Source organism: Branchiostoma floridae, chromosome 5 (assembly GCF_000003815.2).
Source record: "Branchiostoma floridae strain S238N-H82 chromosome 5, Bfl_VNyyK, whole genome shotgun sequence".
In the NCBI taxonomy this organism is placed as follows: domain Eukaryota; kingdom Metazoa; phylum Chordata; class Leptocardii; order Amphioxiformes; family Branchiostomatidae; genus Branchiostoma; species Branchiostoma floridae.
Genome location: NC_049983.1, coordinates 24995940 through 25010109, shown reverse-complemented (window position 1 = coordinate 25010109; position 14170 = coordinate 24995940). Strand labels below are relative to the sequence as shown.

General features: G+C 41.9%; 2 protein-coding genes across 2 annotated transcripts; one reads left to right on the top strand and one right to left on the bottom strand.

The window, feature by feature from the left end:
* The first annotated feature begins 4881 nt into the window (after positions 1-4881).
* LOC118416693 lies at positions 4882-6050 on the top strand. Its single transcript, XM_035821882.1, has 2 exons — positions 4882-5031; positions 5560-6050. Exons 1-2 carry the CDS (start codon positions 4901-4903, stop codon positions 5738-5740), a joined length of 312 nt encoding a protein of 103 aa, XP_035677775.1. The 5' UTR covers positions 4882-4900; the 3' UTR covers positions 5741-6050.
* A 2082-nt stretch (positions 6051-8132) lies between these two features.
* Positions 8133-9336, bottom strand: LOC118416350 (galactose-3-O-sulfotransferase 3-like). Its single transcript, XM_035821442.1, has 2 exons — positions 9323-9336; positions 8133-9159 (listed from the first exon to the last, which is right to left on the bottom strand). The coding sequence occupies exons 1-2, from the start codon at positions 9334-9336 to the stop codon at positions 8133-8135; spliced, it is 1041 nt and encodes a 346-aa protein (XP_035677335.1).
* Positions 9337-14170: the final 4834 nt, after the last annotated feature.

Genomic DNA, 14170 nt, shown 5'->3' with positions numbered 1-14170 from the left:
AACCCGCATTGACAACCAGTTACGAATTTGTCCACCCAAGGAGCTTTTAAAAGCTCCTTGGTCCACCGTGTACATTTTTTTTACGAAACACGTAACGTAATTGGTATGTTTGCCCTTCTGTTACATGCTCAGCTTATAGTCATAATTGTAATCAGCAATTGTTAGTTTTTAAATGACCGTTTATATTCATGTAGTGATGTTTAATTTTGCTGTCGCAGGACCCGGTTACGTGGCTGGGAATCATCACAAGACAAATCGCAACAACTTACAAATGTGTGGTGCGATATTAAAACATCTACAAACATGTGACTGCAAGACTGTAATCTTGCTTACATTTATTAAAAATAGAAATACGGAAGTTACAAAAACGGGTAGTTTTAGAATCGAGTGTTCAAGGCTAATGCATACTTTATTTACGACCGGCTGCTGAAGGTCTACTCTTCTGACGATAAACTCAGACAACGCCATCGGGTTCTTTACGGAGACAAAACCACTAGACAACGCCGAAATCTACCACTAGAACTATTAGAAGTACATAAACCATCATAACAGACATCTAAGCTTGTTATAGTCTATCTCAACATACATATTCAGCATTCTACAGAGCAGATTAGCCTGCTATTGCACTCTGGTGACATTTTCGAGAAGTTTCCCTGACATATCATGTCCTTTCCCCGTCTCTTTGGACGCCTTCCCCACATGCGATTTCCTGTTTCATTTTCGTTCAGACGATATACGTGTGTAAAATCACATGTGTTGATTTTTCTTAGTAATTACCCATAATAATATATGTGTTATGTAGTAATTTGAGGATTGTAAAATAACCTATACAAATGATATCGGTGCATGTGATTCTGTTGTTTACGCCGGCGACGCAAGCAGTTTCGTGGGCATCCTGTCCGCCCCGCGCCGACAAATTGCCAATAAGACGATATCCAATATCCCTTCAAAGTGTATATTTTAGACTGATACCCCCTTCTTATCACTTTTGTTATGAAACACTACCCATGTACCAGTTAAAGGGAGAAAACATAATGTTTGGTGCATTTCCTACGAGGCACACAAATATTTCCTTCTACCGACAACTGATGCTAGACCGTCATGCATTGCATGACACTAGGAAGTGCTGTCAAAATTGATTGATTTTGCCGTCGGCGCGGCACATATGATACTAGATCAAAGGACCGCCGCCCAGTACAAGTTTGATCAAGGAGCTCCTTGGTTTGATGTAGCGAACTTCTGACGTTCTGTACTGGAATTCCCACGATTTAGGGGACATTCTAATAGTAACAGCTGGGGGAGAATCAAATAAACTTTTTTTTTCAAAAGTTGAGTAATTTGACCAGCTTCCTTTGTATATAGCAATACACATATAAAAATATGTAGCAACATTTAACAACCGTATGAAGTATCTAAATTGGCATTTTGTCTGCTTCAATAACTTAACCAGAGTAATCGCCCGTGAGACGTTTATCCCCTATAACAATTGACCTTTCCAATTTTTACCGGCTACGCTCAGTTCTACTTTACTATTTCTAGATAAGTTGATATTCCTTAGTTAGCAATTACTAGCTGTGTAGCTACATCGGTAGTATAGCTAGGAATTTGGGTTTCATCCCCTGGCTGGTCGTCAAGGGTGCAACTCGACATGACCTACCTGTTGCTGGCGGAGCTCTTGGCGGTCGGAACATCGCCAGCTGCAGCGGACGTTCCTGGACGGCCTTCGGTCGGGCAGTCGACCGACGCAGCCATACTCTCATATTCAACTTTAATTAACATTTTTTTTAAATATCTGCGTACATGTTCAAGTTCTGTTGTTCTTAAATAACATTTCTTCTAATTCTACTATGTAGTTAGAAACTTGGCTATAAAATGAAAAGTAAGATTCGGGTTTTCATCCGCCGGCTTCCTGGACACTTGTCGAGGGTGCAACTCAGCCAAGAAGACCTCCCTGCGGAACTCTTGGATCGGAACATCGCCATCGGACGTTCCTGGTCGTCGGGCAGACGACCGACGCAACCATACGCCAAGGCATATATCTAACCTTTCAGCGATCCTTGATTGTGACATCTTGGTTTGACAACATACACAGATATAGATATAAGGCATAAGGCAGTAAGTATATTGTGAAAGCATTAATCACCAGTACTTGGTTCTACAATAACGTTATTGATATCAAAGGCGACTTGGTACTAGTAGTATGTGTCACGTTGCCGGCAAGTTGCAATGTGTCCATGAATGAAAGGTAAGTTTATACCTTTGCTGTGCATGCTGGGATAGCCGTGAATTGCATATATTATGATATAACACCGGCCCTGTCCGATCGCCATCTTGGAGCCGAGTCGCAAATTCCCCGACTTACCTTTCCCGAACTGATCGCATTTTCTCCGGTATATATAAAAACTTAACCCTTTCTTGAAGATTTAGAGACATTGAACAGTGTTAGTAGAGAGATATGAGAAATAGGAACGTGTTTAAAGGGGAAAGGATCTGTATCGCGAACGGAACGAACTTGCAACTTTAGAAGAAGAACCGAACGATAATATATAAACGGTTTTGTATTACGCTTCGCGTTGCCGTATCCAGGGGGAGAAAATCGAGATGTCGCGTTTTACCCCGTGATGGCGCTAAGCGCGATGATTAGCACATGATTTGATTACGTTTCGCGCTACCGCTTTCAGGGGGAGAAAATCGAGAACTCGCTTTTAGCCCCCCGGTGGCGATATGCGCCGCGCGTTTCGCCCCTATATGGCGATGGTCGCGCTTCGCGTTTCGCCATATCGAGTCTAAGAGCCTACCTCTCTCATCATCTTCATCATCATCATCATCATCGTTCATCCTCGTATGAGGTGGAGCAGACGAAGTTAGTTCTCTAGTCTTTTTTTTCATATTCTAGTTTTGTAAAATTCTTGTGTAGTCTACTGAAAGTTTTGAGCCTGAAGCTTTTCGCCTTGGTTTAAAGATGCTAATTCCTGTAGGCGAAATTCTGTGTTCTGCTGTGTTCCTACAAACAAGTGCAAATTACCAGGAGATGACTGACCTCGGTGATACCTGTATTACTGTTAGATGCAGTACTGCAGAATTTCAGCAGATGGTGCGCCTCCTTTAAACAATAATTATGGTACTGAACATATGAAAACGTTTAGGACTCGAATGTAATCTATATCTCTATTATGTTTTACCTGACCCTTACCTACCTCATGACCTCAATGAAAAGCGGCCTGCAGGCCGATTTGAGCTTCTTGTGAATAAAGAAAAATCAAACAAACTCACTTTTTTAGCTTTCGCCAAGCACAGTTACCCTCGACTATTGTTGAACAGTAGAGGGTTTTAAGATACAAGGTAACGAGCCGGAATTTAGTTGATTTTCACAGACATTTTGTAAATATTATTCTATGATCTCAACCATATTCTAGTTTTGTAACATTATTGTATACTGTACTGTAAGTTTTGAGCCTTAAAGCTTCTAATATTGGTGTCCTTAAACATGTTAATTCCTTACGGGCTAAATCAATCAGCACGGATGTGACGTCATGTACAAACCACAAGACCGACCAACATGGCGGACGCTCAATGACGTAATAACCATTTGACGTCATCACAAACTGTGTTGCAGGTGACGAGAATGACGTCAGACCCTGCAGCTGCCCTCCCGGTCCGAGAGGACCGCCAGGAAAGGACGCCAGTGCCAAAACAGCGCCTCCTAGCGGTGCAGTGTTCACGAGATGGGGGAGGGCGGAGTGTCCGAAAACCTCAGTACTTGTGTACGAAGGTCAGGCGGTTTGGCTTTTTCTCATCTTATACCAGCAAATAAGTTTAAAAAATGCACTTCATTCGTTTTGTAAGGAAATGAAGACTTGTATGTCAAGCTCTACCTCAGATGCAAAGTACAGGTTGTCAATGACTTGAACCAAGGATCTTTCATCAATGAAATGTTCAAGCAAGGAGCTTTCATCAAGGAATCTCCTTGCTTGAACATACTGAACATACTCATTTCGAAACGAAGCTGACGGGAGGGCTGACAAGAATTAATGACTCTATATGTTCGTCTAAACGAAAGGGAAACACAGTTTCTTTGTTTTGTTCATGTGCTCAAACGTAGAGTGAAAATAGTACAGCTTAACGTTACTTGCTATTGTTTATTTTACAATCCACATCCATGACAGGCACGGCCAGCGGGTCTTCCTTCGACGAGCCGGGCGGCGGCGGGGACTACCTGTGCCTCCCTCGGCAGCCCACGTACAGGGCCCCGACGGAGGGGAGTCAGCCGTACCGGGCATACCTGTACGGGGCCGAGTACTGGGCGGTAGATCACGCTAAACAGGTAATGCAATGTGGAAATGTCTGATGGATTCCCTTCACAGCTGGTTATTTTATATCGAGTTCAAATTGCTTTCTGTTAGTCTAAGAACGGAACGCCTATGGAACTAAATTTTAGATCATTCTAAGGGACGTGTTCTAAAGTCTGTGGAACGTGTTCTATACATTCTATGGAACCTGTTCTACACATTCTATGGAACACTATCTAATAGTATGCATTCTATGGAACGCGTTCTATACAGTCTATGGAACGCGTTCTACACATTCTATGGAACGCATTCTCTATGTAGTCTATGGAACATGTTTTATATGGAGTCTGGGGAACGTGATCTATACAGTCTATGGAATGTGTTTTATGCATCCTATGGAACGCGTTCTATACAGGCTTTGGAACATGTTCTGCAGAGTCTATTCAACGCGTACTAGACAGTCTATGGAACGCATAGAACGCATTTGTAGAGGAGAACGTGTCACAAGGTGTAAAAATGAAAAGTACTGTACTAGGGGTTTCCGTTACACCATGTATACATATGTTTTACATGTTCCCATTTCCCCACAGGACACACTGCACAGGAGGACGATGCCTTGCGCCGTGTGCATGTCGGTGAGGCGGGCGGCCCAGCTCACCATGCCGGCCCGGGACGACTGTCCGGCCGGCTGGACTCTGGAGTACCGCGGCCACCTCATGTCATCACACTACAAACGCTCCAGGTAATTTAAGGGGCATGAATTACTGCGTGAATAATGAAACATAATGGTATTATGGTTCGGTCGGGGATCGAACTCACAACCTACCAGATAAAAGGCGAACACTACTCACATGACCATTGCAAACATAATCCTTTAATCCTTTCAGTTTTGGCAAGCTGAAATCACACTTAGACTAATAAGGGCCCGTTTACACGAGGCAAAAAATGACCTCCGGAGGTGCCACACTGCGGCGTGCCACAGCGCGTTATTTTCGTTCTCTGACACGGGCAAAAAAAGCGTCGTAGGACACGCGCCACGCTTCGAACGTCGTAGGACATTTTAGGAAAAGTCATTTTTTTTGCCTCGTGGAAATAGGGCCTATGACTATATGTCAAACATCCAGACCAGAACTGTGACGTCAGCAACAACTGTTTGAGGGAAGGCTGATGGGCTCTGATGTAAATGGCCTCTTTCACTATAAGTTATCCTGTTCGAAATCACCTTGTCAAAACCTTATCATTATGTGTGTACGTTCTCTTTCCTCTCCAGAACACAGTTTATATGTGTGGACGGCGAGGCGGAGGGCTCTGAGCGCTCTTCCAGGTTACGGAAGTCCTCCCGCCTGGTTCCCGTGGAGGTGCGGTGCAGCCGGGAGGACCAGAACGGGTCCTTACCGTGCGGAACGTATAAGGACGGCCACGAGCTTACGTGCGCCGTATGTACAGCGTAGAGTAGGATAAGCGTCTTTCCTTTTACTAGATAGGTGCTACCTCTACAGGTGTAAGCCACGTTTATACATGGGGGATTTGAAACATACTTTGTTCAACTAGACTTCGCTGTTTAACATTCCTAAAACCGGACTCTATGTCCCTTCATGGAGTCTAAATTCGGCCAACATGTAAGATGTACATGTAAGATATGTAGTGCGCATTGAATGATTATGTAAGTTCTTTTACTATTATACTAGATATATGTAATTAAATTTCTATAGATATTAATCTTTATGATTAGACTATGTTGATTCGAATACAGTATATGGATAAAATGAACCTTTGAATTGGCAGCAGCTGTTCAATATGCTGCTTGGGGAATCTTTATAGAAGGATAACCAATCAAGTTGGATTCTTCTGGCGATGTGCACGGCGTTGACGTATTGTAGTTTTGCTCTTCTTTTAATCTCAACCTTTGCAAAGAACTACAAGAGAAAGAGCTAGAGTTAGCAATGGACCGATCCTGTCGAACGCCATATCGAACAAATAGAACCCCCTATTCTTTTTCGAACACCTCCGTCAAAAACTGTCCCATGGGACAAAAATTGCTATTTTTTGACGGAGATGTTCGAAATAGAACCATGATCGAACAGGGAGTGGGGTTTTGGGATCGGTCCATAGTAGTGCTAAGTAGATTTAGAGCAATGTTGGTAAAATCAGAAGCATAAACTGATGAGAATGATGTGAGTTTTTGCTCTAGCCCCGTGATTATTTAGCACTTCAAGTGATCAGGACGCTTGTGTTGGATATACTCAGTAGTGCCTGGTTAAATATTTACAAGTACGTAGGCTGCTGTTTCAAATGCATTCAAAGTGTTTTTCTTTCATGTGAGGGAGGGGGAATTAAGCGAGTAACTGTAAGTGGGAATAAGGTATGTCCTGCACTTATTATATCAATGCATGAATATAGACCTAAGTTTAGTCTTTAAGATGCTGTCAAACTTTAATCACTGGTAAAATAGGTAATTAAGTGATATGTAGAAGATGGGGATAAGTATAAGGTAAGCTAGGTATATATAATTTTACAAATATTGAAGAAATCGTTTTCTGAAGACAGAGATGTAACGTTAAAGGCAGATTTTGTGATTACTACTCATTTTGGAGGAGATTTGAATCCATTATTGGCAAGTCTTTGTAAGATATAGCAATTAGATTTAGACGAAACGATTGGTAGCCAATGTAATGATTGAAGTTTGCATTCTTGAGGAGAGCTTTATTTGACACCGATCCTCATGATTTAAACATACACTAATGTTAAGTGTCTGAAAGCCCCTATTGTTACGAGCCTCTAAGTTACTGTTCGAAATGGCCAACATGATCTGACCAAACCCAAAGAACTAAAGTCATTGGTTTTAACAATTCGTAACGTCAATGGGTTATTGATAAGGGATTGAAATAAGATAAAATTATGTCTGTGCTGTAACAGAATATTGGTTCTCTACAGTCCTGTATAAACCAAGATTCACCAAGCTCATTGGTTGTAGTTACTGTCCTTTTTTGTAGTTGTAGTGCTGTACAGTAGAAGCCAGTTAATTGCACAACGGATTGACGCTCACTTCTGTGATCTGCACGGAATTCCAAAATCCCAAAACAGGTGCAGTCCAGCTGGATAACTTCGCATTATTGCACCAGCCGGCTAATTGCACGACAGTAGAAGCCAGTTAATTGCACAACGGATTGACGCTCACTTCTGTGAACTGCACGGAATTCCAAAATCCCCAACCGGTGCGGTCCAGCTTGATAACTTCGCATTATTGCACCAGCCGGATAATTGCACGAAATGCGCTGGCAAATAGGCTGTACATTTAAATGGCATCTACTGTATAACTAAGTAGAGAAGATCCATAAAAACAGGTGACTGTAGACGAGAAGGTTATGTACGTAGAAACACAACACCGCTGGTGAGGTAATTCAAATTTATTCAAAAGCACACCGACGAAACTGATTGGTCGCCAATAGTTCCACCAGTCCATCGGTAATCTTTACGTAACATGTGTTAGGAAATAATACTGAGGCACTTACCACTACATATGTGACAAGTTATGTCAACAGCAAAAGTAACAAAAGATGCGATCTTGGCAAACCTGAAAACGTCGATAAATAAAGGCGTAGGCAATTGTGTGGATCGTTTGTCTTGCAAGTAAGTAGTTTCATTGCCCTTTCTGCTTTGATACAAACAACGTGAAAATGAGCATTTAAATACTTCAAACTGAAATTTTGATATGGTGCTCTTTCGGTCATTTTTTATCAGCAAGAAAAGAGGAATTAAAACCTGTAGCGTTAACACAGTATTCTCATATTCGTAGTATGAACTCCATGATAAAATATGGTATTGTCACAAGTATTTCATAATCTAGACATAGTAGCGTCTTCTGAGGAATCCGTCCCACTCTTTTGATCTCCTGAGCAGCATCTTACACATGTCCTTGTTGACCTTGAACTTCTCATGCCACTTGTGCGTGCGGAAGAAGGCCGTCTTATTAGTGTTGGTGTGGCAATATTGCGTCACTTTCTTTAAGATGTTCCTGTAACAGTCCACCTCTTCGTCAAACTCTGGACCCTCTTCGGCAATCTTCGCCCACAGCGTTCTATTGAAATGGTCGTACAGTAAATAATCGACCATGTTCAACCTTCTGAAGCTGTCGGCGAGATTCTCAGGTCTCGCGCGGTAGTCGAAGTTATGGACCTTGCTGAGGAAAAGGAATCTTGTGTCATATATGATATCCTGGACCTTCCAACACATGTGTCTTTTCAGTAGCACCAAGGACTGGTCTAAGTACTCAAAAATTAAAACCAACGCGAAGTCTGATTCCAACTGTTTGATGACGTCCATTGCCGTCTGGGTGTCCCGCACGTTCATGGTGTCGTCCAATGGGAAGCCTAGAACAGCGGACATGCAGTTACGGGTACAGGAGGACGTGGATTTGCGAGATTCCCAGTATTTAGGGTCGTTTAGATAGTCTTTCAAGGATGCCGCACTCGAAGACGACCCTTCGCGGAGGTATCTGTAGATCTGCGAGGCAAAGAAGTCTGTCTCGAATCTGCGAAGAGGATGTCTTAATATGGTGATGTACCGTGTAGTTTCTGGGAACATCTTGCGCATGGTGTCTTTGTTGTATCTTGTCCGGTGTGCGAGAATGTTGAGCTGGTTTGGGCGGGAAAAGTTGACGGAAGGATGAAGGAAGTCCTCATCACGGATGACGTCTCCCGAGCCGATGGACGGGTTTCCCGGCCTGACCGGCAGGGTGACGAACAGGTCCTTCTGGTAGCCGAACCTGAAGAGGATGGACTGAACCACTTCGGACCCACAGGCGGGGGTGTAGATGAACACCACATCTGTGTTTAGAATGCACAGCCCTCCTTCTTCTTCTGACGACTCACTGGTGGAAGAAAAAATGATTCGTTTCAAGCACTTTCATCAGCTGACCTCAATCGAACCCCTCATCTTAACACGTGATACAGATGAAGTGTTTTTTGATGAGTATAATGGACTTTCTAGTGTCCCTTAACTGCTCGTCTTAAGGACTGTAACCCTTTCCAAGCCTAGAGTCAGGCATGTTGTACTCTGCAAGCGGAGGTTAAGCCACAGTTTAATTTAGCACACTGCCTTAGCAGTGAATAAAAAGAAAACATTAACAGAGGGGGAATCTTTGTCCGTTGTTATATGAAAGAAAACAAGACAATACAGAAAGGCAAACCACCTAAAAGTCTAGCAAGCCCCAAACAAGCCAAAGCTTAACCTCTTCTTAAACAGTTGATCTATTTTACTTACGTTAGCGCCAGCGGGTAGAGGTGTTCTGTGAGGCCGCCGTGCACCGGGGTGCTCTTCAGTACCGGCTCCTCCCGCGAGAGGACCAGGTACAGCGCCATGACAGTCATGACGGGCAGCAGCAGCACCACGAACACCGCCAAGCGGACATCCCGGTTCTCCATGCTGAGGGGGAAACACTGTTACTTCAGATTTGGAAGGCAAATATTCATAATTTCACCTTGAATGTCAATTTTTAAAATTTCACCCTGAATGCCAATTTTCATAATTTCACATTAAAAGCCAATTTTCATAATTTTCATAACTTTACCGTGAATGCCAATTTCAATGATATTTAATTCATGTAAAATGTTAATTATTGTTTGATCTTAACTTCAAAAACATGCAAATTTTCATAATTAGAGCTTGAATGTCCATTTTCATAAATTCAGCTTGAATGTCATTTTTCATAATTTCACATTGAACGCCAATTTCTATATTTTGTTCTTAGAGAAGCAAAATAGAAATTGTTTTTATCCAAAAGTGAGTTCAATAACGGTCATGAAGTTAAATGGGGGTCATGATTTGGACATCTGTCTGGTTAAACGCAGCGTGATACACAATTCAAACTTTTTTTAAAGTCAGTTCACCTTCACAAAAGAAAATACGAACGACCTATTATAATACTTTAACCTTTGTTGTCTTATCAAACCCAAGATCGCCGCCTCCTATAGTTGTTCATCAAGTGTAAAATGTTGTTAATATGTACAGCCTAATTACCGATAGCCAGAAAAGTCAGTCCCGACCTTTACATTAACCACTCCCACCACTAATAACATGTTCGTCTGTACATGTGCAGAAAGCTGTAAATTGTTGGACTCCGCGTTTGTTGGTGGCGCATTTGTAGTTCGTCCAATCAACTATGTGACTGTCCTTTTTGCAAACAAATCAAGTCACCCTTGCCTCTACCCTTATGATCATTATCTCAATGAAAAGCGGTCTGCAGGCCGATTTGAGCTTTCATGAATAAACAACGGCTAAAACAAAACAAACAACTTTCGTTAGCGACAAGTCATGGGACTCCACTCTCGCGACAGACAGGTCTCCGTCAGACCAGCACCGAAAGGGCATTGACCCCGTAAATGCGAGAACGCAAGGCGCGGGAAAATATTCTTAGACAAAAACAAAGTTATATAACATAAGTATAACAAATAAGTATAAGATTATGGCAAGCTTTCTAAGCTCATATAAGCTAATCAACAATCATTCTGACAAGCAGAGGTTTTAACGCACACATATCAATGACTGGTCAAATGTCGTAAAAGACGGAATGCCACTGACTATCTTGCTGTGCTAAATCATCCGACTGTACAGACAGACACTGTCTGGCGCTATACGTTTGTTATGTTGACACAAGAGCAAGATTCCTGCCGCTACAAATATGGAATAAAAATTGTTCCTCACCTCTTCATTAGCCTCTGAGAACTGCTCCGTCTTCTAATCCCCATGACTGGTATCTCTTGAGAAAAATAAACTACATAAAACGACGATCAACGCCTGAAAGATAAAATCTAAACGTGTTCCGTTCTCTTGTAGCTTGAAGTCTTGCCTCGCCCATCTTTATCCGATGCGCCTCGTGATTTCACCTGGACAGAACCGGTTGTGCAGGTGCTCAGTGTTGTGACGATCGTTTCGAGAACGACATCTAGCGGTATCACAACAACTTGCAATGTTTACGTGTCGAACATGCTGACAGATTAAGCACCTCAAAAGAAGTTAATGATAAGATTATTAGTAGTTAAGTTAAGTTTATTTATTGCATCAGGGCAAACATGTCACCTGCTGTTGGCTTTCAATGATTCCTGGGGGAAACGCCAACTTATAATAACACAACATATTACAACATATGACCATTGTGGGGAAAAGGTCAACTTAGAGATAAGTTATAAATACCACATGTCATTGAGACGTGTAAATTGTTCTCGTAAGAATCTGGCTATGGTTGGCGTTCATGAAAATAAACAACAACAACAAAAACAGCACACTGTCATGAAAAATCCGACCAACGTCTGGATTCTCCCAACTGTACGGCCTAGCCGCTGGCGACAATCACAGGCTAATAATCGGTTCACCTGAGTACAAGGATTTTCCGTGTCAGTGCACGTACAGCGTCTGAGTAAAACTCAATCGTTTGAAAACTTCCCGCTCTTAGTCTTACTAACCATCGTATCTGAGCTGGAACGACTTAACGTGTGTCTTAATTGTGTAGTTAGGCTTTGCGTTCTAGTCAAATTTAGGCCTTACATTCTAATACTGATCGCGATTGAAGTCGTTCTCTGTAGAAGATATGTAACACGCTTTCAAGGTCGCCCTTAGTCCTTGCAGAACGACCTGAAGGAAATTGCTTATTCAACATGTAATTGTGGGGAGGACGTAACAGTAGCGTCTAAAGCGGATATCGCACTGAAGTTACCACATGTTGACGACCCCCCTTTTTGACAGAGCGCTGAGCGAATTTCATCGAAAAATAACAACAACAATAACAACACGAATCCTTGTGTGTCCTGTTGACATTCTAGTCCTGTTTGTACGTTTCTCATGATATTACCATTATGACGTTACGGATAGAACAAATCCAATTTAGGACGTAACGACGTCAACAGCTTGCCTAAATAATCCTCGTCACACTCTCTTCGGCAAACTTTCCAGGATCGTAGGACATCTTTTCGATATTTTCTCTCTTTCTGATGGTGAAATCAAACATTTACTACTTTTTGGTACTTCCCTTTGCAACTATTCCACAATCTGTTTGATTATGTCTTCAACCCAGAACTATATTGTGCAAACTGGCCGTTTCTAACCATGTCTTTTTTTTCCGTGTCCCAGCAAAATTTCCGGGGGTGGGGGGGTACCAGGACTTGCGCTTCCACCAGTCAATACATTAGTATTCCATTGTACAGATTTACTGCATCTTGTCAATCATATGTTATTCTTATTTTCCTTTAATAGCGGCACCGATATAAGTTGTCTTAACTTGAGTGGGCCGCTACTGTCTGTATTTTGCCTTTATGTGTTGTTCATAAAAAGAAAAGAAAAAAAACAGCTTGCCGAAGTCCAGTGAGATACCTGCAGCAGGCTAATGTCACATTTCCAAACCTGGGCCCGGCCGGGATGATCGTGGAAACGAAAATAGAAATATATACGTAAAAATATACACAAGTAATGCCTACGATTATTCTGTTCACGTCTTGTGTAGTTTGGTGTCATTACCTCCATGAAATGTCATGGAGGTTATATTTTACCCTGCGTTTGTGTGTGTGTCTGTCTGTCTGTCAACAAGATAACTCAAGAACGACTGGATGGATTGGTTTCATACTTGGTGTGTTGGTAGGGTGTGATGAAAGCTGGAAGTGATTTGATTTTGGGCCCCCTAGCGGCTTCCCTTGGTACTGCAGCGCAACTTCCGGTTTTGCTATCTTGTGTTCTGAACAAGCTATGGTCCCAATTTTTGGGTGTTAGATAGCTCTTGCGCTCAGGAATGAGTGACATAAGTTTGGGCCCCCTAGCGTCTAGTTTTGGGATAGCAGGGGCATTTTTGTTAAAAACTTCTGAAGACGATAACTCAAGAAGGGAACAGCGGATTTTCATGATTTTTGGTATGTAGGTACCTCAGACAATGTTGTACAAAATGAAATACTAATTATGCAAAATTATATTACATTTGCATAATTAATGAGAATATTCTATCATAGCAGTTTTTCTATGTATCTCTTGTCCCTGACGTGATATGGTCTTGACATTTGGGTGGTAGATAGCTTTCAGTGTCATGACAAAGTGGGGCAAGTTTCAGCCTCCTACCATTTAATTTGGGAACTGCAGGGGCGTTTTTGTCAAGACATTCCAATGAGGATAACTACAGAAAGGATTGACGGATTGGCATCATATTAGGCATGCGGGTACCTTAGGCAAAGATGTTCATAATGATATACATGTTATGCAAATGAGAGCTTAAGTTGCATAATTAATGAGGAAATTGTATAATTCCATTGTTTTCAATAACTGGACTTCAATAAATGTAACACATGTTAATTATGATAGGTAGAATATAAGCAGATACCAAATATGGTAATGAGGAACTTATTTGCATAATTTATGTAAAAATTGCAAAACCGCTTTATGATCAATAATGGGAATTTTATAATTGTGACATGTGTACGTTAGTCAATGATAAACAACACCATGCATAAATTATGTAAATGTGTTAGTCAATTGCATGAAATTTATGAAAGCTCTAAATTTTCATGGAGGTATGAGGTCGCCGAACTCTAGTTTATATCATACTTTTCGTTCCTGAAGGCTCCCAGGCCGGACCACGGTTTGGAAATGTGACGTAGGCTTTAAGCGCGTGAGGTATCCATGTGCTCAAAACTGAGTAACAACGAATAAAGTAAGGAAGAACGGCAAAATGACGATAAGAGACATGAGATCAGCATTACATTTATTTGTTAGTGTTTGTGATTTGGAACATGGTAAGCACAATGCACGTGTTGCAAAATATAAACAGCACCACCATCACACAGTGATAGTGGATAAACTACCGACCACCTGATGCAGCCCAGGCCCCAATACAGTTCTTGCACCTA

Bases quoted from the DNA above. Each gene is read 5' to 3' on its own strand.
- LOC118416693 (XM_035821882.1), top strand. From the start codon at position 4,901: ATGCCTTGCGCCGTGTGCATGTCGGTGAGGCGGGCGGCCCAGCTCACC. The intron at 5,032-5,559 runs GTAATTTAAGGG...TTTCCTCTCCAG, and splicing joins TCACACTACAAACGCTCCAG to AACACAGTTTATATGTGTGG.